Source organism: Phycodurus eques, chromosome 14 (genome assembly GCF_024500275.1).
Source record: "Phycodurus eques isolate BA_2022a chromosome 14, UOR_Pequ_1.1, whole genome shotgun sequence".
NCBI lineage: Eukaryota > Metazoa > Chordata > Actinopteri > Syngnathiformes > Syngnathidae > Phycodurus > Phycodurus eques.
The window spans coordinates 25,272,972-25,300,895 of NC_084538.1; the positions used below are offsets into that span (position 1 = coordinate 25,272,972).

At 43.2% G+C, this 27,924-nt stretch overlaps 1 protein-coding gene across 4 annotated transcripts in view; it reads right to left on the reverse strand.

The window, feature by feature from the left end:
* LOC133412651 (transcription regulator protein BACH2-like) overlaps positions 1–27,924 on the reverse strand; it is an 85,393-nt gene that overhangs the window by 30,076 nt on the left and 27,393 nt on the right. For all 4 annotated transcript variants that reach the window (XR_009769792.1, XR_009769791.1, XM_061696147.1 and 1 more), the window contains exon 3: positions 7,851–9,263. Coding sequence is in view for 2 of the 4 variants with exons in the window: in XM_061696147.1 (XP_061552131.1) it covers positions 7,851–9,263 (1,413 nt within the window). In the remaining 2 variants the exon portion in view is untranslated. The remainder of the gene's footprint in view (positions 1–7,850; positions 9,264–27,924) is intronic.

Below are 27,924 nucleotides of genomic sequence, written 5' to 3' on the forward strand. Positions count from 1 at the left end.
ATTTTGAGTAACGCGCAAAGTAACGTGTTAGTTTCCCGGGAAAGTAATCAGACAACAGTTACTTCTTCAAACCAGCAATAGTTACTTTTGAGTCATCAATGTCTTTCGACAAGTATTTGTGGCTAGTGATTCAAATTAAATGCAGCCCAGCTATTCAATAGCATTTAACCGTTCACGCAGACCGCTCACTTTTAAATAGACGGAAGAAAGCAATTGTGAGGTGACTGTTTATTCTACAATGCACGGCGCAATACCATAGAAGTGTAAAGAAATGCACAATTTCACTGTCACTGTCATTTTCTTTCATAAAACGTGTATTTGATTGTTGATACTTTTTTTATTTACAAATGAAGAATACAGTTTTACTGGCAAGTCAAGTGCGCAATGCCATCCATCCATTTTCTTCCGCTTATCACAATCAGAATCAGAATCATCTTTACTTGCCAAGTATGTCCAAAACACACAAGGAATTTGTCTCCGGTAGTTGGAGCCGCTCTAGTACAACAGACAGTCAATTTACAGAATTTACAGAGCCGAGGTCGGGTCGCGGGAACATTAGCTTTAGCAGGGACGCCCAGACTTCCCTCTCCGCAGCCACTTCATCCAGCTCTTCCGGGGGAATCCCGAGGCGTTCCCAGGCCAGCCGGGATACATAATCTCTCCAGCGTGTCCTGGCTCATCCCCGGGATCTCCTCCCGGATGACGTGCCCGGAACACCTCACTAGGGAGGCGCCTGGGAGGCATCCTAATCAGATGCCCGAGCCACCTCATCTCTCAATGTGGAGGAGCAGCGACTATTCTAAGCTCGTCCCGGATGACCGAGCTTCTCACCCTATCTCGAAGGGAGAGCTCGGGCACCCTACGGAGGAAACTCATTTCGGCCACTTGTATCCGGGATCTTGTTCTTTTGGTGACGCCCCACAGCTCGTGACCATAGTTGAGGGTAGGAACATACGTCGACCAGTAAATTGAGAGCTTCCCCTTTTGGCATAGCCCCTTCTTCACTGCAACGGACCGATACAAAGTCTACATCACTGCAGACGCTGCACCGATCTGCCTGATGATCTCTCGTTCCATTCTTCCCTTGCTTGTGAACAAGACCCCAAGATCCTTAAATTCCTCCACTCATCGCCGACTTGGAGAGGGCACGGCACCCTTTTCCGACGAAGTACCATGGTCTCAGATTTGGAGGTTCTGATTTTAGTCCCAGCCACTTCACACTCAGCTGCGAACCTCTCCAGTGAGAGATGGAGATCATGGCTTGATGAAACCAACAGAACCACATCATCTGCAAAAAGCAGCAAGCAATACTGAGGCCACCAAACCGGACTCCCTTTACGCTTCGGCCACGCCGAGAAATTTTGTCCATAAATGTAATGAACAGAATCGGTGACAAAGGGCAGCCTTGGCGGAGTCCAACCATCACTGGAACAGCCCATATTAGGGGGTTCGGTATCCCATAATCCCGAAGCACCCCCGCACAGGACTCCCCGAGGGACACGGTCGAACGCCTTATCCAAGTCCACAAAACACATGTAAAGTGGCTGGGTGAACTCTCATGCACCCTTGAGGACCCTGCCAAAGGTGTATAGCTGGTCCACTGTTCCACGGCCAGGACGAAAACCACACTGCTCCTCCTGAATCCAAGATTCGACTTCCAGACGGAGCCTCCTCTCCAGCACTCCTGAATAGACCTTACCAGGGAGGCTGAGGAGTGTCATCCCCATGGAGTTGGAACACACCCGCCACCATCCCAGTCTGCCAATCCAGAGGCACTGTCGCCGATGTCCACGTGATGTTGCAGAGGCGTGTCAACCAGGACAGCCCCACAACATCCAGAGCCTTTAGGAACTCCGGGCGAATCTCATCCACCCCCAGGCCCTTGCCACCAAGGGGCTTTTTAACCAGCTTGGTGACCTCAACCCCAGAAATAGGAAAGTCCGCCTCAGAGGCCCCAGACTCTGCTTCCTCATTGAAAGGCATGTCGGTGGAATTGAGGAGGTCTTCGAAGTATTCTCCCCACCTACTCACAAGGTTCCGAGTCGAGGTCGGCAGCACCGCATACGCACTATACACAGTTTTGATGGTGCACTGCTTCCCCCTCCTGAGACGTCGGATGGTGGACCAGAATTTCCTCGAAGCCGTCCAGCAGTTTTTCTCCATGGCCTCACCGAACTCCTCCCATGCACGAGTTTTTATTTCAGCGACCACTAAAGATGCATTCCGCTTGGCCAAGCGGTACCCATCAGCTGCCTCAGGAGTCCCACAGGCCAAAAAGGCCCGATAGGACTCCTTCTTCAGCTTGACGGCACCATGACCATGACAGGCACGGACCATCTTATGGCCACAGTTCCGGTGGACCGTCTCAGCAATGGAGGCACGGAACATGGTCCACTCAGACTCTATGTGCCCTGCCTCCCCAAGAACAGGAGGAAAGTTCTGTCGGAAGTGGGAGTTGAAACTCCTTCTGACAGATGTTCCCAGCAGACCTTCACGATTCGTTTGGGCCTGCCATGTCTTCCCCCACCATCGGAGCCAACTCACCACCAGGTGTTGATCGGTTGACAGCTCCGCCCCTCTCTTCACCCGAGTGTCCAAGACATGCGGCCGCAAGTCTGATGACACAACCTCAAAATCAATCATTGAACTGCGACCTAGGGTGTCCTGGTTCAAAGTGCACGTGTGGACACCCTTATGCTTGAAAATGGTGTTTGTTATGGACAATGTGTGATGAGCACAGAAGTCCAATAACAGAAAACTACTCGGGTTCCGATCGGGAGGCCGTTCCTCCCAATCACTCCCTTCCAGGTCTCACTGTCATTGCCCACGTGAGCCTTGAAGTCCCCCAGCATATCGATGGAGTCCCCAGCGGGAGCGCTCTCCAGCACACCCTCCAAGGACTCCAAAAAGGGTGGGAGGCGAGGCGATCAGAGCAGCTGCTCCTACAAGTACCAGGTACACTTCCAGCCCAGCGTGATCGCTCTGAAATTACTAGCGAGTCCCTGAAAAGGCAGGAAGTGAGACGGTCATATACTCCCAACGAGCTGTGACGAACAACACTTTTTCTTCTTCTGCCTCTTTTGTTTTTGTTTCATTTTTCTGGATCCTTTTTCTCATTTGACTAAACCAGCCTCTGTGCTTCCCGAGACGACTGAGACAGACCACCCCAACTACCAGCTGATTTACGTTCGTGAGTAACACCGGTGTTTGCCATGATGTGCAAAATTAGTGCCTAATAACTTTGGGGAAATTACCAGTTTCACACAAAATCCCAACTTTGCTCTCACTCGCTCTGACTCAACCCATTAAACACTCACATTCACCGGGCACTCCGGTTTCCTCCCACATCCCAAAAAAATGCATTCTGGGTTAATTGAAAACTCGAAATTGGCCGTAGGTGTGAATGTGAGTGCGAATGGTTGTTTGTTTCTATGTGCCCTGCGATTGGCTGGCAACCAGTTCAGGGTGTACCCCGCCTCCTGCCCGATGACAGCTGGGATAGGCTCCAGCGCGCCCGCGACCCGAGTGAGGAGAAGCGGCTCAGAAAATGGATGGGATGGATGAACAACAACCATCATTAATTTCTTTATGGTTATGTTTTGTTTAATGATCATGCTTTTCTGAAATGCTTGACCGTTTAATTTTAATCCCATTGAAATAAACATTTCGCCTGGTCATTCATGTTTTCTTTAAAGAATTGTACCTATCTTACAACTTCTGCCTGGGTAATCAAACATATGAGCACAGCTGTGTGTTTTCTAATTTACTAAATACAACTAGGGCTATGCATTTCAAAATAAGAGCAAGTAAATGGAAAAAAAAGGATTACGTGTTTAAATAAAGTGCTTAACTTCAGAATAATTATTTGAAAAAAACCTAACAAAATACAGATAATACTTCATGTTTTGATCATATGGGTAGAAGCAAAATCATGCATTGAAAAAATGCATTACACCTAGGTAGAATGGTTTTCCAGATTGTTGGGGTCAACTTTGGGGCTGCGCATTATACACGAGAAATTACGGTACTTTGTTCCATTTACTCAAGTAATATTTTGGAGGAATTATACTTGTCAGAGTAGTTTTGATAAAGCATACTTTTTACTTTTACTCGAGTATTTACGTTAAGAAGAAATGGTACTTTTACCCAGTGACAATAATCTACATGCCGTTCACTATTTTCATATATCAATAATTGCATGTACATTCTATTTTTAGACTTTCGTTTTCGACATCCGCATCGGGCGCCGTTGCTCTAATCCACCGTGTTTAGCACATTAATGTTTGACTCCAGTTCGCCAATCAAACGACACAAGAAAGTCACATGTCCGCACACAAAGTCTTCTATTGGGCTTTGCGGGCCAGTCAAAGTGAGTCGTGACTCCTGTTTACATTACAGACTACCAAATTTGGATTTCAGCTCACTTCTAACTCCATAAAACACCAGGCGGTAAGTTGCAGATGTTTTTGCTGTTGTGGCTGTGCATATGGCAACATTAGCACTATTTTATGGTAACAAGTAACTGTAAAATACGCATCTTGCGCTCTCTCTCTCTCTCTCACACACACACACACACACTTATATCAATAAATCTGGTCAGCAAACAGCTTCTTCATTCAGTCATTTTGGTGGATGAAGCAAATAATGTTTCTGTAAGGCCCCATGCATGTGTTGTTGTTTTTCTTTCACTTAAAAAATGTAAATGGTGGCACGTGTGTGTGGACTCCCATTGAACATGAGGTTGAATGTGAACTGTTACTTCTGAACACAGCCACATGCCAGTTATAAGAGGGAGTACATCCTTTGTGCAACCAGATTGTTTATTTTATTTAAACTTTATTTAACAACATAAGGCAGCAAGGTAAAAATCAACTCCAAGTCAATCACATTTAAGTTTATTTCAGTTGTTTATTTTTATCCCCCCCCTCTAAAAGATAAAAAAAAATCCTTTGGGTTGTACAAATTGTAGGTCACATTAATGGTGAAAAAATGATTCATCTTGGTCATAATTCTTTTACAACTCAAAAACCTGGCATTTGAACAGGTTTGTATATACTTTTAATATGCTCAGCAGCCTTGTTCCTGTTTTTGTAATCTGCTGGTGAGCCGACAGTATTGTGACGTTTAACAAGTGGAAGCAATATAGTGTAAGACGAGTTCTTGGAGCAGAATATGCCTTAATTTGTTATTTTACAAAGATTTTTTCAAATAAATATTTTATTTCTTGTTTTAGATTAAGTGATATTGTTCAGCAATATCTGAATTTGCACATTCATATTTTATTTAGTTATTTTTATTTTATTAGCCAATCATGCTCTGATTTAAACAAATAAATCAGAAGTTCCTCACAAGTTACTCAGTACTTGAGTAGTATTTTCCACTGAGTACTTTCTTACTCTTACTCAAGTAATTATTTGGAGGACTACAATTTACTTGATTCATATTATTCTAAAGTAACAGTACTCTTACTTGAGTACAATATTTGGCTACTCTACCCATCTCTGAATATAAGTTCATGTCATCAATGACTATGTCCAGGTATGGAGAGAGAATTGTCGTGGTAATAATAATGATAATAATTCTAACAAGAGATCATTAATATATTCAGGAAACTATGCGGGTTTTTTTATACAAGCTCAAAAGTAATAAAACAATTCATTTCAATCATGTCTGCAGCACAATGCCCAAAAGAATAACATATCCAAGAAAAGGCAGGAGAAGATGCGCTACGAAACAGCAAAGAATAGTGAATCTCTCAATGCATGGCTACAACAAAATACCATCAGCATTACACAAGAGCACAAAGAAACCGAAAGAGCAAAAACTGAAGGCCAAGACAAGACTTCATTGAAGTCATTGAAGTCAAGTCATTGAAAAGAGTGAGTTTGAGGAAAATGTGAGGACATATCCTATCAAAAATGTATTCCTTAAGATACCCAACAGATCCTGCCCACAACCAAGATTTTGATCGCAAGTTTAATGACAGCGATGTGAAAATGTGTGTTGACAGAGGACCGTGCTAACCTGTCCTTCGATTTCCCAAAATGACTGAAGGCAGATCATTTCCAAAAAAGTATAATTATTAAATAATTGTATATCTTTTGTGTCAAAGACCAGAAAATGGCTAAAAAGAGGTCTCATAGTTGTCTCCTCTCAAACAGAGCACAAAATAACCTCATTAAAGCCCCACCCACATTAACAAATCAACGGATTAGGGATAAAATACAACAAGCCAGTATACAATATATTCAATACTCGTTGATGCATCTCATTACGAGCAGGTCTCTTTTGTTGTGCATCGTGTGCAAGAAATGGAAGCTAAACAGCGCTTCCTCCAGATCCACAATGTGTCAAAAACAACAGGGGAGGAGATGGAGAAAACAGCTCTTGACCTCCTGAATAACAATGGCCTATGAATCCAAAACGTGTGGCCATGGTCATGATGGCGCTGTCGATATGAGTGGTCAGTACAGGGGACGGCAGTCAAGAAAAGCCATCAATCCTTCCATTTTCATTATGAAACTGATGAATACTGTGGTCAAGGTCCTCAATGACATGACAGAGCAGGAACGAACCATGGATCATTTGACACTTGAGACTATGTGAGTCCTGGGACGCACATGTCATGGAAACACCCGGTGAGGACATGCAACAACTAACCAAGAGAACAAGATGAGAGAAGACAGACGAGGGCAGGACAGGACAGGATGTGGGAAATGAGCAAGGCAGTGCTCCTGATGAGTGGTGCATTGGGATGGTTTTATAGTGTAACACCTGTAAGAGCCTGAGAGTTGATTTTTGTTACTATAACTATTGTTAGTTCTCCCAACATAAGCAATTCTTAGCATGTCTATGGAACTTATTAGTGAATGAACACCATATCACATGCAGGTTGGGCAACTGGTGTACGGCGATACAGAGCCGGCACATTGAGGAAGGCCGTGTCTTTTCATCTTCAATATCTTTAGATGAGAAATCCACAGTTTGAAATCGATCGAATAAAATGTGTTGGAGGAGTTGGTAAAAATATGACGGCAAATATGACAGAATTTGAGAGTTTATTTATTTATTTTAAAATGGCGGACTTCTTATTGGGTTTAGAGTATGTCTCCGAGAGACTTTTTGTAGGTCTGGGGCTTTTATATACAGTATGCCTCCCAACTTTGGTAGAGCTAGGTGAAACGTACAGCTATGTTTTTGAACATTTGTAGGGGGCGCTACTGGCCTATTTTTTTAAAAAATGCACAAAAAAACATAAATATTGAAATGTTTGCCTGGCTTGATGCGTGTAGAAAGTTTCATGAGTTATTGTGCATATTTAGACCCTCAAAGCAGCGTTGTTTTCTTGATGAACAGCTTGGCCAACAGACTGTTACACATACCTCCCAAATTTGGTAGACCTAGGTAAAAGCAAGAAAGGAGCAGGCTTGAAAGATTGTGAAGGAAGGAAGGTGGCATACCTGGTAAGTGTATTTTTTCATTTACTTGTTTACAACTGTTGAACTGCTAGCCAAGCTAGCATTAGCATGAGCCAAAGGTTTGGTACAACCACTGGCCATCAGACATTATGTCATGTTTGTTGAGCTTTTTCTATGCAAGCGAAAATCTTGACATTTAGTGGCATTAAGCAATGTAAAGGTCCTTCTCTAAAGTGAGCATTTAAACGAGCTGCCAAAAGGTCTCCAATGAAATTGAACATGTTTGATTTCACTGCGACTCTTTGGCAACCCAGCTAGTCTCCAGTAGACATCTCTGCAAGCAGCGGAGACTCGAGTCGCCATCAGGTTGCCATCGAGTCTCCAGACCAATGAGATAGGGGTTTTAATAGAATAGAATAAGTTATAAAATACCTCAGGTCCAGGAACTCTGACGCCACTTTCACTGTCTCCCTCTGAGAAAGACCCCGACTCGTCGCTGGAGTTTCCACCACTGGCACCAAATCCTTGCTCTGTTTTGATCTTAGCACAACCCTGAGAAAAGACAATTTCTCGACTGTGGAGGTCCCTAGGCTCTTCTCTGCTTGCTAGGCACTGAGACAGTCCAGAGATGCAGCTAGAGTGTGGGGACAGGGACAAGTCAAACTGTTGCAGGTTGGAAGGTGGGCTGCCACTTCCTCCATCCTCTGCATATGAAAATGAAGAATGGGAGCTGGGAGTCTGATTTTGGGGCTCAGAGGGGGCAGGGGAATAAGTTGATGTCTTGACAGGAGCACGGCATTTTGTAAGAAGACATGAGCTGGCAGAAGAAGTATCAATCTGCATCAAGCCTGAGACCTTTTCACTAAACTTTTCATCACCATAGTGGGCTATCATTTGTTGCTGATCACTCACTGCTGAAGAGAAAATTACACTGCGTCTGTCTAGCTCCCTTTCTTGTTTGGATGAGGAGGCATTAGGCATGTCAGTGTTGGTCAGTGTTGCTGGTACATCGGCAATGCCAGTTTTGAGATTCACCATTGCTTCCCTTTTGTCTTTCTGTCTGTGTTTGACTAGTTCTCTATAATGGTTGAGGGATAGTCTGTTGGAGAGGAGTTGCTCTATGGTAGTGCTTGGCATGCTGCTAAGATCCAGCCCTCCTCTTTGGAGGTATGAGCGCAGGCAGGACGAAGGTGAGCCACTGCTCGGAGAATGCTCAACTGCTACAGGAACCCCTTCTACCTCTAATTCCATCTCCAGCACCTCTTCCATACACAATTCTGGATTGCATCCACGCCGATCATCTCTTTCGTCTTCAAAGACAGGTTCCTCTTTGATTCTGAAGGGACTAAGAAGTGTTTGCGTAACATCACTGCAGTCTGTGAGCTGTGAGCTCACTGGGCTGGCAGAGGTATGGTTGGCCAAGATGTCATCATCATCATCATCATCATCCTCTTCATAATCATTGTCATCAGCACCATCATGAGTTTCACTGTTGTGCTGATACTGATAGTTCCTGTATTTAGGGCATTGAGGAAGATCAGTAGGAAATGACATTGTGGATGCTTTATTGCTAGTGTGCTGCCTGTCTGTAGAATTGTCTGTGTATGTTGTCTCAGAAAAGATAGTGTTATTGGCTGTGTCATCATCATATTCCACCTTGCCATTACTGGTCAGTTGGCTGTCATTCTGTAGCTGGGCTTGAAGAAACCGGAAACAGGAATCCTCTAAATTGTGAACACCCAGGAAGTCAGCACACAGGATTACCTCGTGGATGTTCTCTTGGCTTAAAACAAGCTTGGCTGTGTAGGCAAACTGGAGCAGTGGGGCAAAGCCTTTTGCAGTCACCTGTAGGAAAAGCAGTTGCAGTAGTTGTGACATCTATTATGTGGACACAGTCAGATTATTATTATTATTTTTTTTTTTATAAGCATTAAACATTTTCTGATCAAATAACATCAGCAACAAAACCAAAATGCAACCTGTTTACTAAAACTCCAAATTAAACAACTTAAATGGGTTTTAAACATATATAGTTTCAAGAAAAAGTATGTGAATCCTTTAGGATTACCTGTGTTTCTGCATAAATTGGTCATCATAAAATGTGATCATCTAAATTACAACAGTAGACACAGTTTTCTTATATTAATACCACACAAACTATACTGTACGTTTTCATGTTTTTATTGAACACAATATTTAAACGTCACAGTGCACGGTGAAAAAGAGCCTCATGCATGTTGTTAACGGCGGACTGCTGTCCGCCGTTAACAAAACACCGGAGAGCTATCTACCTGTGAGACCGGTTAGTCAAGCACAGCACAGCCAAAAGGCAATCCCAGTGGCCAATCGGTGTCTAAAAAAAAACACAGATTACTGCGGCCATTGAGCAACCAAGCCGGCATCGAGGGGTTAGCCGAGAGGCAGTGCCAGAGGCCAACTGGTGTCGAAAAACGTTGATCCCAGCAGCCATCGAGACCTCAAGCCAATGGCGTCGAGAGGACGCTCTGAAGAGCAGTGGAATCAGCCTTGCGCAAGTGTGTGCTGATCACTTTGTACCGGCTAACCTGAGGCAAATTGAGCTGTCTGATCATCTCAGTACAGCAGATGAACTCGGAACATGAAAAAAATGGCTAAAAGATTTGCTCAGGACATGAAGGAGTTGAAAAAGTCATTCAACTTCATGTCAAACGAGTTGAGTACGCAGGTGAGTTGGAAAATGTATGTTTCATATATACCAAATATTACTTCTATTAGTTTATACAACCTTCACAGGCTTTATTGTTCCATGTTCCTATAAACTGTGCGTACTGGTTGTTCCCAGTCATGTGACTACTAGATATTTTTCAATAAAGATAGGTTCAGTGCAGCTGGACAAAGATCCTTGTTTGGCTTTCCTTCTCTCTCACTTCTGTATAACGGAGGTTTTTTTGCTTAGACTTCAGTAAGGGCTGATAACTCGTAAGACTCGTACCTTTTCCCGTCTTTGCAAAGACTTTCCTTTCTTTTTTTGTAATAAAAACCCACAAAGAGAAGATTGCTTCCTTACTTATTCTTATAAATATTTGCCATAACAGTTGATGTCAGAAGGGGGATTCTAGGATTGATCGCCGATCCAAGTGGACCCCGGGAGTGATTGATCTTCCAAGATCTACGCACGAGTCCTGCCTCCACCCAAAGGATTAAGGGAGGGGGGGGGGGGGGGGCTGCCGGGGCTCTGGAAGTCGGCTATCGCCTCAGAATCCAACTTTGTTGCCCTCCAAACAAAGAAAATTAAAGAAAAAGGAAATTTTAATCAATATTTGGACCATTTCATGTTGTGTACTGTATTTGAAACAATCTTGCCTTTGTAATAAGTGGCATTACTAATTGGTCTGAGTCCTTACGTTCGGGTTAAAGTCCAGGTTAGGGGTTCAGGTCCCTAGATTCGAGTTCGACGGCTAGGGGTTTAGGCCCCCCGGCTAGAGTCCGACAATCAGGGGTGAGGGACCCCGACAATTTCGAAGATGTTCAAATATTGTAAAAAAAGAGAAGCGCTTCTAATGAGTACTGGAAATGGGAAGTGGGAAGAGTAAAAAAAATAATAATAATAATAGTTTCTGGTGTATATGTCATGTATGTATATGTTTGAGGAAGAACAAAAAAAATAAGTTAAGGATTTAGAAGAAATTGAGAAAATGCCAAATGTCTGGATATGAGATTTAGATTTAGATGCAAACAGGGACAGAATCTTTCTGACAAAAACTATGTGTAGGGCAAGTTACTGATAACTAATCTGGCCGAGTTGGCCAAGGGGAGGATCTCAGGTTGTGGTCACGAGCTAGGTTCCACAGTGGCCTCCACAAATCAGTCATCCTATGACAAAGATCAAGAAGAGTGCAATCTGGAAGAAAACCAACAACACAACCGCCTCCTGCGACCCACAAGCACGTCCCTCCACATGCAGCACTTCTGCGGCCCCCCCAAAGTTTTTTTCGTCCATAAGTTGAACACACGTCATGTCAGTCGGTAGTCTTGTCTTCAGTCTCAAATACCTTTAAAGCTTTTGTCGTCAATTTAATTGCTGTAAAGCACTTGGTGTTAATTGTTTTTGTTTATAAAAGGTGCTATATAAATACATTTGATTTGATCATTTGACAGCATTTGAAGCAAACATTGTTTCAAACAGAACTGTTAACTCTGTAAGTGCAAACAAATCGTGGTTCTGAATCAGTGTTGTGAATTGCACATTTTCACAAAACCGATATTCTCACCCCTCACAGAAAGTAGTTCACATTTTGCTTTTCACATTTGTGCTAATTTATATCAGTGGAGGCGACTGGTTAGAGCATCTGCCTCACAGTTCTGAGGACCGGGCTTCAATCCCCTGTGTGGAGTTTGCATGTTCTCCCCGTACCTTTGTGGGTTTTCTCCGAGCACTCCGGTTTCTTTCCACATCCCAAAAACATGCATGTTAGGTTAATTGACAACTCTAAATTGCCCGTAGGTGTGAATGTGAGTGCGAATGGTTGTTTGTTTGTATGTGCCCTGCGATTGGCTGGCAACCAGTTCAGGGTGTACCCCGCTTCCTGCCCGATGATAGCTGGGATAGGCTCCAGCACGCCCGCGACCCTAGTGTGGAGAAGCGGCTAAGTAAACGGATGGATGGATGGATGGATATTTCACTGCATCAATGTATCTAGTACCAAAAAATAATAAAGCTTTGTTTCTTTAAAATGTTCAATCATCAACTAACAATAGCGGCACGGTGGCCGACTGGTTAGAGCGTCAGCCTCACAGTTCTGAGGACCCGGGTTCAATCCCTGTCCCCGCCTGTGTGGAGTTTGCATGTTCTCCTCGTGCCTGCGTGGGTTTTCTCCGGGCACTCCGGTTTCCTCCCACATCCCAGAAACATGCATTCATTGGAGACTCTAAATTGCCCGGAGGCATGACTGTGAGTGCGAATGGTTGTTTGTTTCTATGTGCCCTGTGATTGGCTGGCAACCAGTTCAGGGTGTACCCCGCCTCCTGCTTGATGACAGCTGGGATAGGCTCCAGCACGGAGGAGAAGCGGCTCCGAAAATGGATGGATGGATGGATGCAGCAGTTCAAAAATGGTGGATTGGTGGCCAAAGAGCAAGAAGGCCAATGCTTAAAGATTAGATTAGAAGTTGTAGTGTTGCATAAATGTTTGTTAATTTTACAATTTAATGTCTTATTTAGTTGTATGTTCTTTTTGTTTTATAATTTATTAAAGTTTGGATTGCTCAAACTCTTTATTTGCAGCATAATTATTGTCCTGTCGTCTGGAAATTTCATTATTTTTGTACCTTGCTCAACTAAAGTATAGTAAACTGACAAGCCCTTCAAACACAGAGTAGTGATGATTATTTTTTATTTCTTTCTTTCTTTTTTTGACCTAATCAGATGGGGAAATTTGAAAAACTTGAACTTTGTTTGTTTTTACAACTCCATTGTACTGTATTCAAACTCCTAATCACTGTTTCAGTCTTAGCACCATCTATTGATAAAGGTTGGTACTACTTGGTCAAACCATAAATTTAAGTTTGCCTCTGGCAAGCAAACGTCTGAGTGGACTTGACCGAACAAGGCTATTTCTACGATTTCCTTTATTTATTTATTTTACTGGACAGTGATAATCATTAAAAAAAACAAAAGTGTATCTAGAAATGCAATGTAAGAATAATTGATATCATCAACATAAACCTCAGTCCAGTCATAATTTAAAAGATCATCTTTTAGAGCCTGAATCCTTTCAGCTGTTTTCATTCATAGCCACTGTATACCTTTTTACCATAAATTTAAATACAGCAAAGACAGGCAAAGGATCACTTATATCAGTCAACAGTATTCCACTGCAAAACATCATTCTTCTTCACGAATGAAAATGATTGCTCACACACGTATTCGGTGGCAAAACATGAATAATTTCTGCAAGCTTGACAATATGATGACATTCATCAACATATTCCATGTAGACTTTGTGGAAGAAAATCTTGAAAATTCTTTGAAAACCGCCGCTGGCCAACAAATCCCCACTGCCTCGGTGCAGCAATCACAATCATAACCATCATGAAGAAGTGAGACAACTGTTCAATCCCAAAATCAGATGGCATATCTTCTGGCCAGTTGATGAGATTGAAGACCTTTGATGCAACGAACACATCAGTCCCTAAGAATCCAAAGCTCTCATCAGTATACTGCAGGATCTTATCAATAAGCTTGCTCTTTAACCGAAGAAAATCATCATTTGCATCATTGCGAGTAGTCTGTTTCCTGAAACTTCAGTGACAATATGCTGACCTCTTGCAGAATATCCTGGTGTGAAATGCATGAACAGCAAGAAGCTGAAATCCTTCAATTGTCTGCTACTTTTCTTACATGCCATAGTAGCACTTGAGGATGCAGCAGCTGCTAAATGGTCAAAATATGACACAACAGATTGAAAGATGCGGAGCGGCATACTTTCCAATGCACGATGTAGATAAGGTGTCCAGCAAGGCCCAAGTACCGACTTTCAATATCAATTAGTTTGTCTTCTACTACGAGTGTCTGACCTTTCACTTATGCTGACAGAGGTCAACACTTTAAAAAAAAAAAATAGGTGCTATACTCGATCATTTGAGTTTATTTAGCTGTTCATTTGCACACACAGTAATGTTGGTCAGTGGTTGGCTCGAGACTGATGACACTATTTTTAATGCTTCTGTAGTGATTCTGACCCACTTGCCAAAACTTCCCCCACAACTTGATAAGCTGCACTCTTCCCCGCGGCCCTGCTGTTCGAGACAATCATGAGAAGACGCCTACTGGACCCTAAATTAATTAGCAGGTCCCCTCGAAATCTTGGTTTACAGTCATCAAAGAGTCCTTTTCTTCGTTTAAACTGACAGCAGCCAAAAGGTGGGATCCTCTCTCCGGGAGACCAAGCTGGGACACATCAATGGAATGCAAATACAGCGATTAACTATTTGCTTAATATCCAAACATGCACATAAGGCGCCACCCACTGGCGTTAGAGCGTACTGCAACCCGTGAACTTCCATTCAGTTGTTTTTAAATGAAGATAAAATGTCGTTTTTTGTATTTCACGAACTCTGTAGAAATATTCCAAATGTATGCCTTGATGTCTGTGTCAGTGTTTCACTTTACCAGTGCAGCTACAAGACTTTGATAACTGTTTGTCCTGATTTGAAGCCCCAAATAGCATGAAATGTGATTCAACCATAAACCGTTGATTTGCCAAGACTAAAATTTAAACAATCATTCTATACGCTTGATCTATGAGTAAAGAGTACGAAGTTGGGAGTATTTTATATTGATATGATTTTTACACCACTTTTGGGTCAAGTTTGTAGACTAAATTCAAGTCGATGGGCGTGGTCTTGTCCGGTCCTCAGTCCTCTTAGACACTCCCCCTGGGTTATTAACCTCTGACTCCCGCCTCCTCCCTTTCTTTCGTGTCTGGCTCACTTGTTTTTCCTCGGCCGCACCACTGCCTCCCCCCCCTCCTCTTCCTTTTGTTCGGGCATGCGGCTCGGTAACCGCGGGCCTTGAGGATAGAGATCCGGCTCCCTAGCCTACGTGGTTCACCGCTGCTAAGCCTCCAGAACAGTTGCTGGTGAGCTACCAGTTACGTTCCCAAGCCAAACATGAGTTCTCTGAACTTGCTAGCTGTTCCCGGAAACAGGCGATATCGCCTCCAAAATTCCGACCAAATACGCGAGTATGGACACTTGCACCCTTCTCCTTGAGGGGCTTTCCTTGCTAGAGGGATGTGTCTGTCATCGACAGCAAAATAGTTTGGTAACTGTAGATGTGGCGGGCTCACCTGATAGCTGGGCTAGTAGCCAACCTACTAGCCCTGTTAGCATTAGCCCCAAGCGGCAAGCTGAACACGACCAGCCTGTTCAGAAGCTAGTCCCATTCCTACTTATTCTACTGGCTCCCACACGTTAGTCATAGGTGACTCCATCACTCGTAACATAAAGCATAAAAACCCAGCCGCTGTAATGTGTATTCCTGGGGCCAGAGCACCCGACATTGAAGCTAGCCTTAGGTAGCTGACCCACATAGGCCTGAACACCAGCGTGGACCAAACAAACAACAACATTTGAAGTCTTGGCCCTTTGCCATCGTTCTGACCACAACCATAGCTTATAGCAGCCGTAATATTAATTATTTAAACACTACTTGCTGAGCTACTACCCTCAGCAATTGCCTCATTTTCTTCTTTTGTGGGTCATATTGATAATCTCACAAATGGTAATAATCTGGCTCTGTGTAACGCTCTCGACACCGTAGCACCACTGAGACTTAAAACGTGTCCTATGAAAGGTACTCAGTTCACAGATGAAACCAGAGAACTAAAACAAGCATGTCGGAAAGCTTGAGCGCGAATGGTGTGTGACTAAACTTGATGTCTTCTGTCAGGCATGGAGGGAATGTTTACTGAAGTACAAACAAGCTCTCATTTCAGCTAAAACTATTTTTCCGAAATAATTTGTCTTTATAAAAAAATCCATCCATCCATCCATTTTCTGAGCCGCTTCTCCTCACTAGGGTCGCGGGCGTGCTGGAGCCTGTCATCGGGCAGGAGGCGGGGTACACCCTGAACTGGTTGGCAGCCAATCGCAGGACACATAGAAACAAACAACCATTCACACTCACATTCACACCTATGGGCAATTTAGAGTTGTCAATTAACTTACCACGCATGATTTTGGGATGTGGGAGTAAACCGGAGTACCCGGAGAAAACCCACACAGGCACGGGGAGAACATGCAAACTCCACACAGGCGGAGCCGGGGATTGAACTACAGTCGTTAGAAATGTGAGGCAGACGCTCTAACCAGTCGGTCACAGTGCCGCCTAAAAATAGCCCGAAATACTTATTTCCTACAGTAGCAATGCTAACCCAAAAGCAGCCTACTTGCAACATCTCCTTTTCAGATGATGATTTCATGCAATTTTTATACAAAAAAATTGAGCCAATGCGAAAGGAGATGAAGGAAGGCCTCAGCCTGGTTGAATTTTTCCATCACTGAGACTAACATGGGCACCATTGTGGATACCAATCCGGCTATCTTCTCTTATTTTGAGGAAGAATCCCTTGATAGTAGGGATGTCCCAATCCAACTTTTTCACTTCTGATCTGATACCGGTATCGGTCCGATTCGATATCAGCAACAATTATATATTTTAATATTTTTAAGTATGGAATGTTAGAAAAGGCTTGTTGAAGTGATGTTACTCAAACAATAGACAAGAGACAAACAGAACAATAATCAGCAACAGTAGATATGGGAAAAACGAACCCAGTTATTAACCAATGGGATACATAAAGTAACTTTAAAAAAAATAAGAATGTACTACAATTTAATAAAATAATTCAAAATTATATGAGGAAATCTTGAAAAATACCTTTTATAAAACCATTAATAAAAACATACACAGTATTTAAATTCCAACATAACCACTGCTTAACTACTTAAACTTAAGATCTGAATTGATTTTTAAAAAAAATAGAAAACCATGAAAAATAATGTCAATAAATAACAATGACAGTAGATTTTTTTTTTTTTTTTTTTTTTACTGTCAGTGTATGGTGGGAACATCATTTGCTTTCTCCACCTCCACATGTAAGGCAATACACTTTTGAACTTCTTGATGCAACTGGAGTTTAGTTTTATTGACAATCGCTGTTCCAGCTGTGCACATCTTGGCCTCTGAGGGGCAGTGTGATATATGCAATTAGATACACACTTGCAGTTGCAAAGAAAGTAGAATTCACGATTGAATATTGTTTTTGTAATAACTTGTTTTTCACAGAGTTTGAAGAACAGATGCCAGAGAGTATTGTTATATTGCCTGTTTGTATGTGGTTGTACAGTGTTCCTAGAACAATATTCATTACATTGAGACATAAGTGCTGCGAGTTCAATGCTAATTTTTGTTAACTTGTCAAATGTGTTTTTCATTTATTGTGTGTTAGCCTTGAGCTAGTGATTTTTGTGTACAAAAATGAAGAAAGAAACGAAGGCTGTGATTTATTTGAACATTCAATATGTTAATTATTTTGTTATGTGAGTTTAGTTTTACAGTGGAGTGTCAATAAACAACCTTAAGCAAGTAACATTCATTCTTATTCTTTGCTATTATGTTTGCATCTTAGCAACCTGTTGTTGTGATCACGTCGGATCTGCATGCTCTCTGGGCACTGCTGGACAAAAGTGCTGGAGTAAGCATGGAATGGACTGCTTGTGTTGGAGTGGTAAAGTCAAATCTTTTTAATCCATTCCAATCCGATCCAATATTTATCTTTTTGCTGACATCGGAACGATTTCCAATCTCAAAGATCGGATTGCGACAGCCCTACTTGACAGACTCACAAAACTCAGTGCGGCAAAACAGACAACGTGCTTGCTCGACCCTCTTCCTTGTGAAAGAGCTCTTTTTAATCTCAGGACCTTCAATCTTGAATATGAGAAATTTATCAGAATTAGAATCATCTTTATTTGACAAGTATGTCAAAAACACAAGGAACTTATCTACGGTAGTTGGACCTGCTCTAGTACGACAACAGACAGCCATTTGACAGAAAATACTTCATCCATCCATTCATTTTCTGAACCGCATCTCCTCACTAGGGTCGCGAGCGTGCTGGAGCCTATCCCAGCGATCATCGGGCAGGAGGCGGGGTACACCCTGAACCGGTAGCCAGCCAATCGCAGGGCACATATAAACAAACAACCATTCACACTCACAGTCACACCTATGGGCAATTTAGAGTCTCCAATTAATGCATATTTTTTGGGACGTGGGAGGAACCCGGACTGCCCGGAGAAAACCCATGCAGGCACAGATTGGCGTTCCCGTCGATCCACCTCGCGAATGTACGCTCCCTACCCAACAAAATGGACGAGCTTCATCTTCTGTTAAAGACCAGTAAAGACTTCGGACGTTCCGCCGCCATGTGCTTTACGGAGACCTTGCTTTGCGACGCTGTACCCGGCGGCCCCATCATGCTTCCGAGTTTTCATCTTCACCGAACAGATCGTATCACGGAGTTATCGCGGAAAACAAAGGGCGGCGGGAAATGCTTCTATATCAACGAAAAATGGTGTATGGACGTCACGGAGCTCAGCACACACTGCAGCCCGCATTTGGAGTCGCTGTTTTTGAACTGTAAGCCATTCTACTCGCCACGTGAGTTCGCATCATTCATCCTGGCTGGAGTCTACGTTCCGCCTCAAGCTAACACGAACACCGCACTGCTAACGCTCGCCGAACAAGTCAACAAAATTTTAAAAAACACCCGGACTCACCCCTCATTATTCTCGGGGACTTTAACAAAGCTAAACTCAACCACAAACTCCCTAAATACAAGCAGCACATCGACTGTACGACCAGGGAAAATAAAATTTTAGACCACTGCTATACTACGGAAAAAAAACGTAGACTGTGCTATACCTCGTGCCGCCCTGGGCTCGTCTGATCACACCACAATCACACCACAATCACACCTCTGACTTCTGCGTTTACCATCCACGAACAGGATGTGAGACGCATCTTCAAACAACAAAAGATTAACAAAGCGGCAGGCCCAGAGCATGTGTCCCCATCCTGCCTCAAAGTCTGCGCGGACCAGCTCGCGCCAGTCTTCACTCAGATCTTCAATAGATCTCTGAAACTGTGCCATCCTGTTTCAAACACTCCACCATCATTCCAGTCCCCAAGAAACCTGCAATCTCAGGCCTGTCACCTTGACATCTGTGGTCATGAAGTCCTTTGAACGTCTCGTGCTGGACCACCTCAAGAGCGTCACAGGTCCCCTGTTGGACCCCCTGCAGTTTGCCTACAAAGCAAAAAGGTCTGCGGATGATGCAGTCAACATGGGACTGCACTTCATCCTTGAACACCTCGGCAGTGCAGGGACCTACGCGAGGATCCTGTTCGTGGACTTCAGCTCAGCGTTAAACACAATCATCCCTGAACTCCTCTCATCCAAGCTTCTCCAGCTCAGCGTCTCACCTGCCATCTGCCAGTGGATTTACAGCTTCCTGACGGGCAGGACACAGCAGGTGAGGCTGGGAGAGACCACCTCATCCACACGCAGCATCAGCACTGGGGCGCCCCAAGGTTGTGTCCTCTCTCCGCTGCTCTTCCCTCTCTATCTCACAATCGACTGCACCTCAGCGCACCCGGCTGTCAAAATCCTTAAGTTTGCAGATGACACCACTGTCATCGGCCTCATGAAGGACGGTGACGAGTCTGCATATCGACAGGTAGTGGAGCTGTGGTGCGGCTGACACATCCTGGAGCTGAACACGTTCAAAACTGTAGAGATGATCGTGGACTTCAGGAGGCATCCTTCGCCACAGCTGCCCCTCACATCCACCTGCCTTGTGTCAACCGTCGAGACCTTCAAGTTCCTGGGAATTACAGTCTCTCAGCACCTGAAGTGGGCGACCAACATCAACTCCGTCCTCAAAAAGGCCTAGCAGAGGATGTACTTCCTGCGGCTTCTGAGAAAGCACGGCCTGCCACCGGAGCTGCTGAGACAGTTCAACACAGCTGTCATCGAATCAGTCCTGTGTTCTTCCATCACAGTCTGGTTTGGTGCTGCTACAAGGACAAACTCCGACTGCAACGGACAATCAAAACTGCTGAAAGGATTGTCGGTACCCCCCTACCCCCCCTTGAGGACTTGCACGCTGCCAGAACTAAGACAAAAGCGTACAAAAACCTCTCGGACCCTCCGCATCCCGGTCACCAGCTCTTCCAGCTCCTTCCCTCAGGTAGGCGCTACTGATCAATGCAAACTAGAACTAGCAGACATTCCAACAGCTTCTTCCATCTTGCGATCAACTTCTTAAACACCTAACCTACAATTCCATTGCAACATGCTGGCAATTTTCTTTGACTTGAGTTCATTGTCACATTTCTGTGGGGCCAATTATATATTACTCGTGCACTGACTGGAGTAGTCTCGCCACGCTGCACTATTTGCATATCTGTTGTTGACCAATACTGGCCACTCATGCCAGAGTAGCATCTACTCCATTTGCACACTGACTGAGGAGTATCTGCAACATTTGCACAATCAACATTGTCCCAGATTATCGCGCTACTCGTCACTTTAAACTGCATACACTCCTTGTGTAAGTCTCGGCGCCCTTTGCACAATGGCCATTGCACCGGACTATTGCAATATTAGTCATTCGAACTGCTCTATGTGCTAGAGGAGTCTGCATCTTTTGCACAATTGTCAAAAAAAAAAATGTGAAAAATGTACCAGCATTACCAGATGACTATTAACACTTTATTGCTCAGTGACTGTTTTTTGTCAATGTATTTATGTCTCAAACGTGTTCTCTGTCAATTGACTGTCTGTTGTCGTACTCGAGCGGCTCCAACTACCGGAGACAAATTCCTTGTGTGTTTTTTTTGGACATACTTGACAAATAATGATGATTCTGATTCTGATTCTGGCAACTTATTCCATTTGTGTGCAGCATAATAGCTAAATACTGCTTCACCATGTTTGGTTTGGACTCTGTGCTCCACTATTTGAACTTCGTCTGTCGATCTCAGAGCCCTACTGGGTTTATATTCCATAACCATTTATTTCATGTATTCAGGACCTAAACCATTTAGTGATTCATAGACCAGTAACAGAACTTTCAAATCTATTCTAAAGCTGAATGGGGGCCAGTGTAAAGACTTTAGAATTGGATTAATATACTCTGACCTTTTTCTTCTGGTCAGAACCCCAGCTGCAGCATTTTGAATGCGTTCCAGCTGTTAAATGCTCTTTTTGGGGAGTCCAGTCAGAAGACCATTACAATAGTCAAGTCTACTTGAGATAAAAGCGTGGATGAGCTTCTCCTGGTCTGCTTGACACATGCAAGCCTTAACTCTGGATATCCTCTTCAGATGGTAGAAGTCCGTTTTTATAATTAATTGATATGACTGTTGAATGTTAGGTCGGAATCTATCAGTACACCAAGGTTTCGGACTTGAACTTTGGTTTTGAAAGAGAGTGACTCCAGGTATTTACTAGCAGCAATCCTCTATTCTTTATTGCTCAAAAAAATTATCTCAGTTTTGTTGTGGTTTAATTGAAGAACATTTGGCTCATCCAGTTATTTATCTGTTTTAGGCAGTGACATAAAACCTCAATTGAACTGTCATCATCTGGAGACACTGCTAGATATAACTGTGTCATCTGCATAGCAATGCTATTCAAAATTAAAGTTATATATTATGATCTACCTTATCAAAAGCCGCACTGAGATCGAACAAGACCAGAATTGACACCTTTCCAGAGTCAGTATTCAACCTTATATCATTTAGCACTTGATAAGAGCAGATACTGTACTGTGATGAGTTAGAAACCCTGTTCGAAATTTGTCAAAAAGTCAATTTAAGTTCAAGAAATTCCTTAGTTGATTAAAAATAAGAATTTCTCAACAATCTTGACTATGAAAAGGAGATTTGAGATGGGTCAATAGCTTCAACATGGAAGCGTCCAGGGTTCGATTTTTTTAGAAGAGGCTTAATGGCAGCTACTTTAAGAGCTTTAGGAAACTCACCTGACTGAAGTGAGCAATTGATTATTTGCTGCAAATCAGTTAGCGCAGACTTCACAATAGCTTTGAAAAAATCTGATGGTATTGAGTCAAGATAGCTCATTAATGGTTTCAGCTGTTGAACCGTTTTCTCTACAGTTTTTTGGTGAACTATCAAATTCTGACATGGTAATAGAGTTTTTCCAGGGTGGCTTCAGATCTAGTATCATTTTATCATTTTGCTGATTAGTGGTGATATTTTACCTGATGGATTGTATTATTTTTCACAAAAATAACAAGCAAATTCATTGCATTTATCTACTGTTAAGAGTTCTGGAGCTATCTGATTCGCGGGGTTGTGAGCTTGTCAACAACAGCAAACAGAGTGCGAGTATTGTTCTTACTGATGATTTCAGAAAAGTGTTGCTGTCGAGTCCTGACTAACCCTTGGTTAGAATTACAAAGACTTTGTCTGTAGAGGTCATAGTCAATTTTGAGTTTAGTTTTTCTCCACTTTGATTTAGAGGTCTTGACCATCATTGTGCTCCTCCATGGTGTTCTAGGTCACCTCAAGAGAAAAGTGGCAGCATGTTACAATGCAATTCTAAGTTAACTGTTTAAAAAGTTAATGGCAAGAGGGAAGAAGCTGTTGGAATGTCTGCTAGTTTTAGTTAGCATTTTTCGATAGCATCTACCTGAGGGAAGGAGCTGGAAGAGGTGGTGACCGGGAAGTGAAGGGTCCGAGAGGATTTTGCATGCTCTTGTCTTAGTTCTGGCAGCATGCAAGTCCTCAAGAGTAGGTAGGGGGGTACTGACAATTTCTTTCTGCCGTTTTGATTGTCCGTTGCAGTCTGAGTTTTGTCTTTTTTTGTGGCAGCACCAAACCAGACTATGATGGATGAACACAGGACTGATTCGATGACCGCTGTGTAGAACTGCCTCAACAGCTCCCGTGGCAGTCCGTGCTTCCTCAGAAGCCGCAGGAAGTACATCCTCTGCTGGCCCTTTTTGAGGATGGAGATGATGTTGGTCTCCCACATCTGGTCCTGAGATACTATAATTCCCATGAACTTGAAGGTCTCGACGGTTGACACAGGGCAGTTGGACAGTGTGAGGGGCAGCTGTGGCGACGGATGCCTCCTGAAATCCACAATCAACTCTACACCCTCGAGCGTGTTCAGCTCCAGGTTGGGTCGGCCATTGAGGTGCAGTCGTTCGTGTAGAGAGAGAAGAGCAGCTGAGAGAGGACAAACCCTTGGGGTACCACGGTGCTGGTGGTGCGTGTGGATGAGGTGGTGTCCCCCCAACCTCACCTCCTGTGTCCTGCCCGTCAGGAAGCTGCACATCCACTTGCAGGTGGCAGGCGAGACGCTGAGCTGGAGAAGCTTGGAGAAGAGGAGTTCGAGGATGATGGTGTTGAATGCAGAGCTGAAGTCCATGAACAGGATCCTCGTGTAGGTCCCTGTGCCGTGTAGGTGTTCTAGGATGAATTGCTGTCCCATGTTGACTGCGTCATCCGCAGACCTGTTTGCTCGGTAGGTAAAGTGCAGGGGTTCCAGCAGGGTACCTGTGACACTCTTGAGATGGTCCAGCACGAGGCGTTCAAAAGACTTCATAACCACAGATGTCAGGGCGACAGACTGTAGTCATTCAGGCCAGAGATTTCAGGTTTCTTGGGGACTGGGATGATGGTGGAGCGTTTGAAATAGGATGGTACCTCACAGAGTTCCACTACTGAAGATCTGCGTGAAGACTGGAGCGAGCTGATCCACCCAGTCTTTTGAAACAGGGTGGGGACACAAGGTCTGGGCCTGCCGCTTTGTTGATCTTTTGTTGTTTGAAGATACGTCTCACAATCCTGTTTGTGGTGGTCAGTGGGCCGGCTGAGTGGGTGTGGAGTGTGAAAGAGTCCTTTTCAAATCTGCAGTTGAAGGTGTCCAAGTCGTTAGCTAGTTCTTTATTGGTCTCTGCTTGGGGGGAATGGTCACTTGTAATTGGTTAGCGATTGTAATCCACGCCAGACTGGTTTACAGTCGATAGGGGTAAACTGTTTTTCTGGCTTGCATAATTTCTCTTTGCAATGTTTATTTCTTTAGTCAGCTGGTTACTAGCACAATTATACAGGGCTCTATCCCCACTTCGATAGGCGTCCTCTTTAGCCTGGCGAAGTTGCTTAAGTTTAGCAGTGAACCACGGCTTGTTGTTATTAAATGTGAGAAATGACTTTGTTGGTAAAGACATCTCTTCACAGAAACTGATATAGGATCTAACAGTGTCCGTATATTCATCCAGGCTGCCAGTTGAAGTTTCAAAGACACTCCAGTCTGTGCAGTCAAAACAGTTTTGAAGTTCTATTTTGCTTCATTGGTCCACTTCGTCACTGTTTTCACCATAGGCTTCACGTATTTAGGTTTTTCCCTGTATGTTGATATGAAGTGAATTAAGCAGTGATCAGACAAGCCCAGAGCTGCACGAGGTATAGCACACTATGCATTATTCAGTGTTGTATTACAGTGGTCTAAAATGTTATTTTCCCTGGTAGGACAGTCGATATGCTGCTTGTATTTAGGGAGTTTGTGGTTGAGTTTAGTTTTGTTAACACCAAAGACATGAAAAAGGTAACCCAAAAACAAAAAAAACATTGTAGGGGAGTCTGGGGGGATCCCCTTGGCCCCCGCAGAGATTTTATGGATTTTAACAGAAATTAAGCAGTCTGGAAAATTTTGAAGAGTACAATCAGGCAAAATAAAAAAAATTTCTTCACGCAAAAAAACATTGATTTACACCGCTCAAGTACATGTTGATGAACAATGTAAGATTAAAATTTTATTTGCCTCATTTCTTTGCTTTTTTTGCTTTGGCCTCAAACTTGAGCCAGGCACATGTCCACCTGCACCTGATGCCTGCTTCAAGCTATGCCACATGAATAGCATCCTCCTCTTTAAGCACTCTCATTCAGGGATATAATTGACTAAAATCATTGTCTTTTTCACTTAATTTTTCACTATTATCATCTTTAAAGGCTAATCCCAAATAAAATATTAAGTACAGTATTTTTCAGTTTTTATTGGTCATTTCTGAATTTGAAGTTAGTTCATTCTGTGTTGTAACATAATCCCTAAAATTTCTCCGTCGCTTAATACATTTAACATTACCATCCGTAAGTTAACTACTATAGATAATTATAAGACAAGATGTACGAGGGGATCAGCTCTTGACACCAATGTTACGTGTGCGTCGCGGTTCCACTGCGACCAGAACCAGGGCAACAACCCGCAGCACCTCAACGCAAAAATACCAAAGACCAGTGCAACAAATACGACACCGTCTGATCTGTTGAGCAAAAATGTTGCTTAAATGTAAAGTATCAATAGAGGATGTCCGCTCCAGAGGTGGGTAGCGTACCCAAATATTGTACTCAATTAAGAGTACTGTTACTTGACAATAATGTGACTCCAGTAAAAGTAAAAAGTAGTCCTCCAAAAAATTACTTGAGTAAGAGCAAAAAGTACACAATGATATAATTACTCAAGTACTGAGTAAACATTGAGTAACTAATGATTTTTTTTAACCACAGCATGAACATCAATAAAAAAAATTAAAAAATATAATGTCAATGTGCAAATTCTGATGTTGCTGTGCGTGTGTGTGCGTGCGTGTATGCATAGCCAAAACTACAACCCCAATTCCAATGAAGTTGGTATGTTGTGTTAAACATAAATAAAAACAGAATACAATGATTTGCAAATCAGGTTCAACCTATATTTAATTGAATACACTACAAATACAAGATATTTAATGTTCAAACTGATAAACTTGATTGTTTTTGCAAATTATCATTAACTTAGAATTTTATGGCTGCAACACATTCCACAAAAGCTGGGACAGGTGGCAAAAAAGACTGAGAAAGTGGAGGAATGCTCATCAAACACCTGTTTGGAACATCCCACAGGAACAGGCTAATTAGGAACAGGTGGGTGCCATGATTCTGTATAAAAGGAGCTTCCCTGAATGGCTCAGTCATTCACAAGCACAGATGGGGCAAGGGTCACCTCTTTGTGAACAAGTGCGTGAGAAAATAGTCGAACAGTTTAAGGACAATGTTCCTCAATGTACAATTGCAAGGAATTTATGGATTTCATCATCTACGGTCCATAGTATCACCAAAAGATTCAGATAATCTGGAGAAATCACTGCACATCACTGTGATGGTATGGGGCTGTGTTAGTGCCAATGGCATGGGTAACTTACACATCTGTGAAGGCAACATTAATGCTGAAAGGTACATACAGGTTTTGGATAAACATATGCTGCCATCCAAGCAATGTCTTTTTCATGGACGCCCCTGCTTATTTCAGCAAGACAATGACAAACCACATTCTGCACGTGTTACAACTGCGTGGCATCGTAGTAAAAGAGTGCGGGTACTAGACTGGCCTGCCTGCAGTCCAGACCTGTCTCCCATTGAAAATGTTGTTAAAAGAAAAGGTGACGGTCATGTGACTTTCTTTGATTGGTGAACTACACTACACTAGCGCTTAAATTGGATTGGAGCAAACAGCGCCCAATACTGAAGTCAAAGTCGTAGTCTCGCGCACTAAATAGTTGGTAAATAAGCAATTGATATATAAAAGTAGCGAGCGACATTTAGATAATTGTAACGGAGTAAAAGTACCATTACTTCTGAACAGCAGATGCAGCAGAAGTGTTTTTTCTGGTCTCTTCAACTCCTGTGACACATCCAAACCAGGTCCCAAGCGCACAGGTGGAACCTCAGGCCGATGCGCTCATATATTAGTCCACCGCGGAGTAATTTTCAGAAACTACATCTGTGTGTGGATGGTAGTTGTCTGGAATGGATCTAGCTGCCAGCATTGAAGGAGTACGAAACAGCCTATGACGACAGCGACCCCCCCGCCCAGGATAAACTCATCGGATCGATACGATTCACGTAAATGGCATATTTTGAGGTCAAAACGGCGAATTTCGCCGAAAGGCAACTGATTTTCATGTATGTGTTAAAGTTCCCAAAAATAACAAGGGGTGAATCTGGGTGGGTTTTTTTCAATTTCGTTTACTTGTCCGGGACGCATTAGCAGTGTGGCATTCTGTTAGCTTGAGGAGGAATGTAAACATCCGCGAGTATGAAAGATGCAAACCTACGGGATTTTTTGAACTTACAGTTCAAAAACAGTGACTCCAAGTCTGGCCTGCAGTGTGTGCTGAGCTCCGTGACATCGGTACACCATTTTCCGTTGATATAGAAGCATATCCCGCCACCTTTTGTTTTCACCGATAACTCTGTGACGTGTTCTGCCCGATGTAGTTGGAAGCCCGGAAGCATTACGGCGCCATCGGGGACTCGTTCACAAAGCCACGTCTCCCTGAAGCACAGAGCGGTGGAACATCCGAAGTCTTTCCTGGTCTTTGGGAGAAGATGAAACTCGTCCATTTTGTTGGGGAAGGAGCGTAGATTCACAAGGTCAATCGACGGGAGAAGGATTCGGAATCCTCTCTTACGGAGCTTGACCTGGATTTCGGCACGTTTCCCCCTACGCCGCCTTCGCCTCCATGCTCCGTACAGCGCGGGCCCCGCTCCGATAAGTAAGTCAGAGAAAAAACTGAGCGGATTTCTTTAAGTTGGTGAAAGAAATTCCGGGGTAGACTCCCTAATGTTTAGCAAATCTTCCCTTGTGTAAGTGAGTCGCGTAATGTCTCCAAAGATGAACAAAAAACACAAAAACATTTCTTTATAATAATAAATAAATAAATAATACTCGAGAGCATGTAACCGAGGCGACCACACGGTTAGGCGGCAACTTGGATCATTGGATCATCATCAGTGATAACTACATTTATTTTTATGCTAATCCAAATAACTTGAAACAATTTATTGCCCTTCTTGAATGTAGCTGCGACCAAAGAATGGATGACTA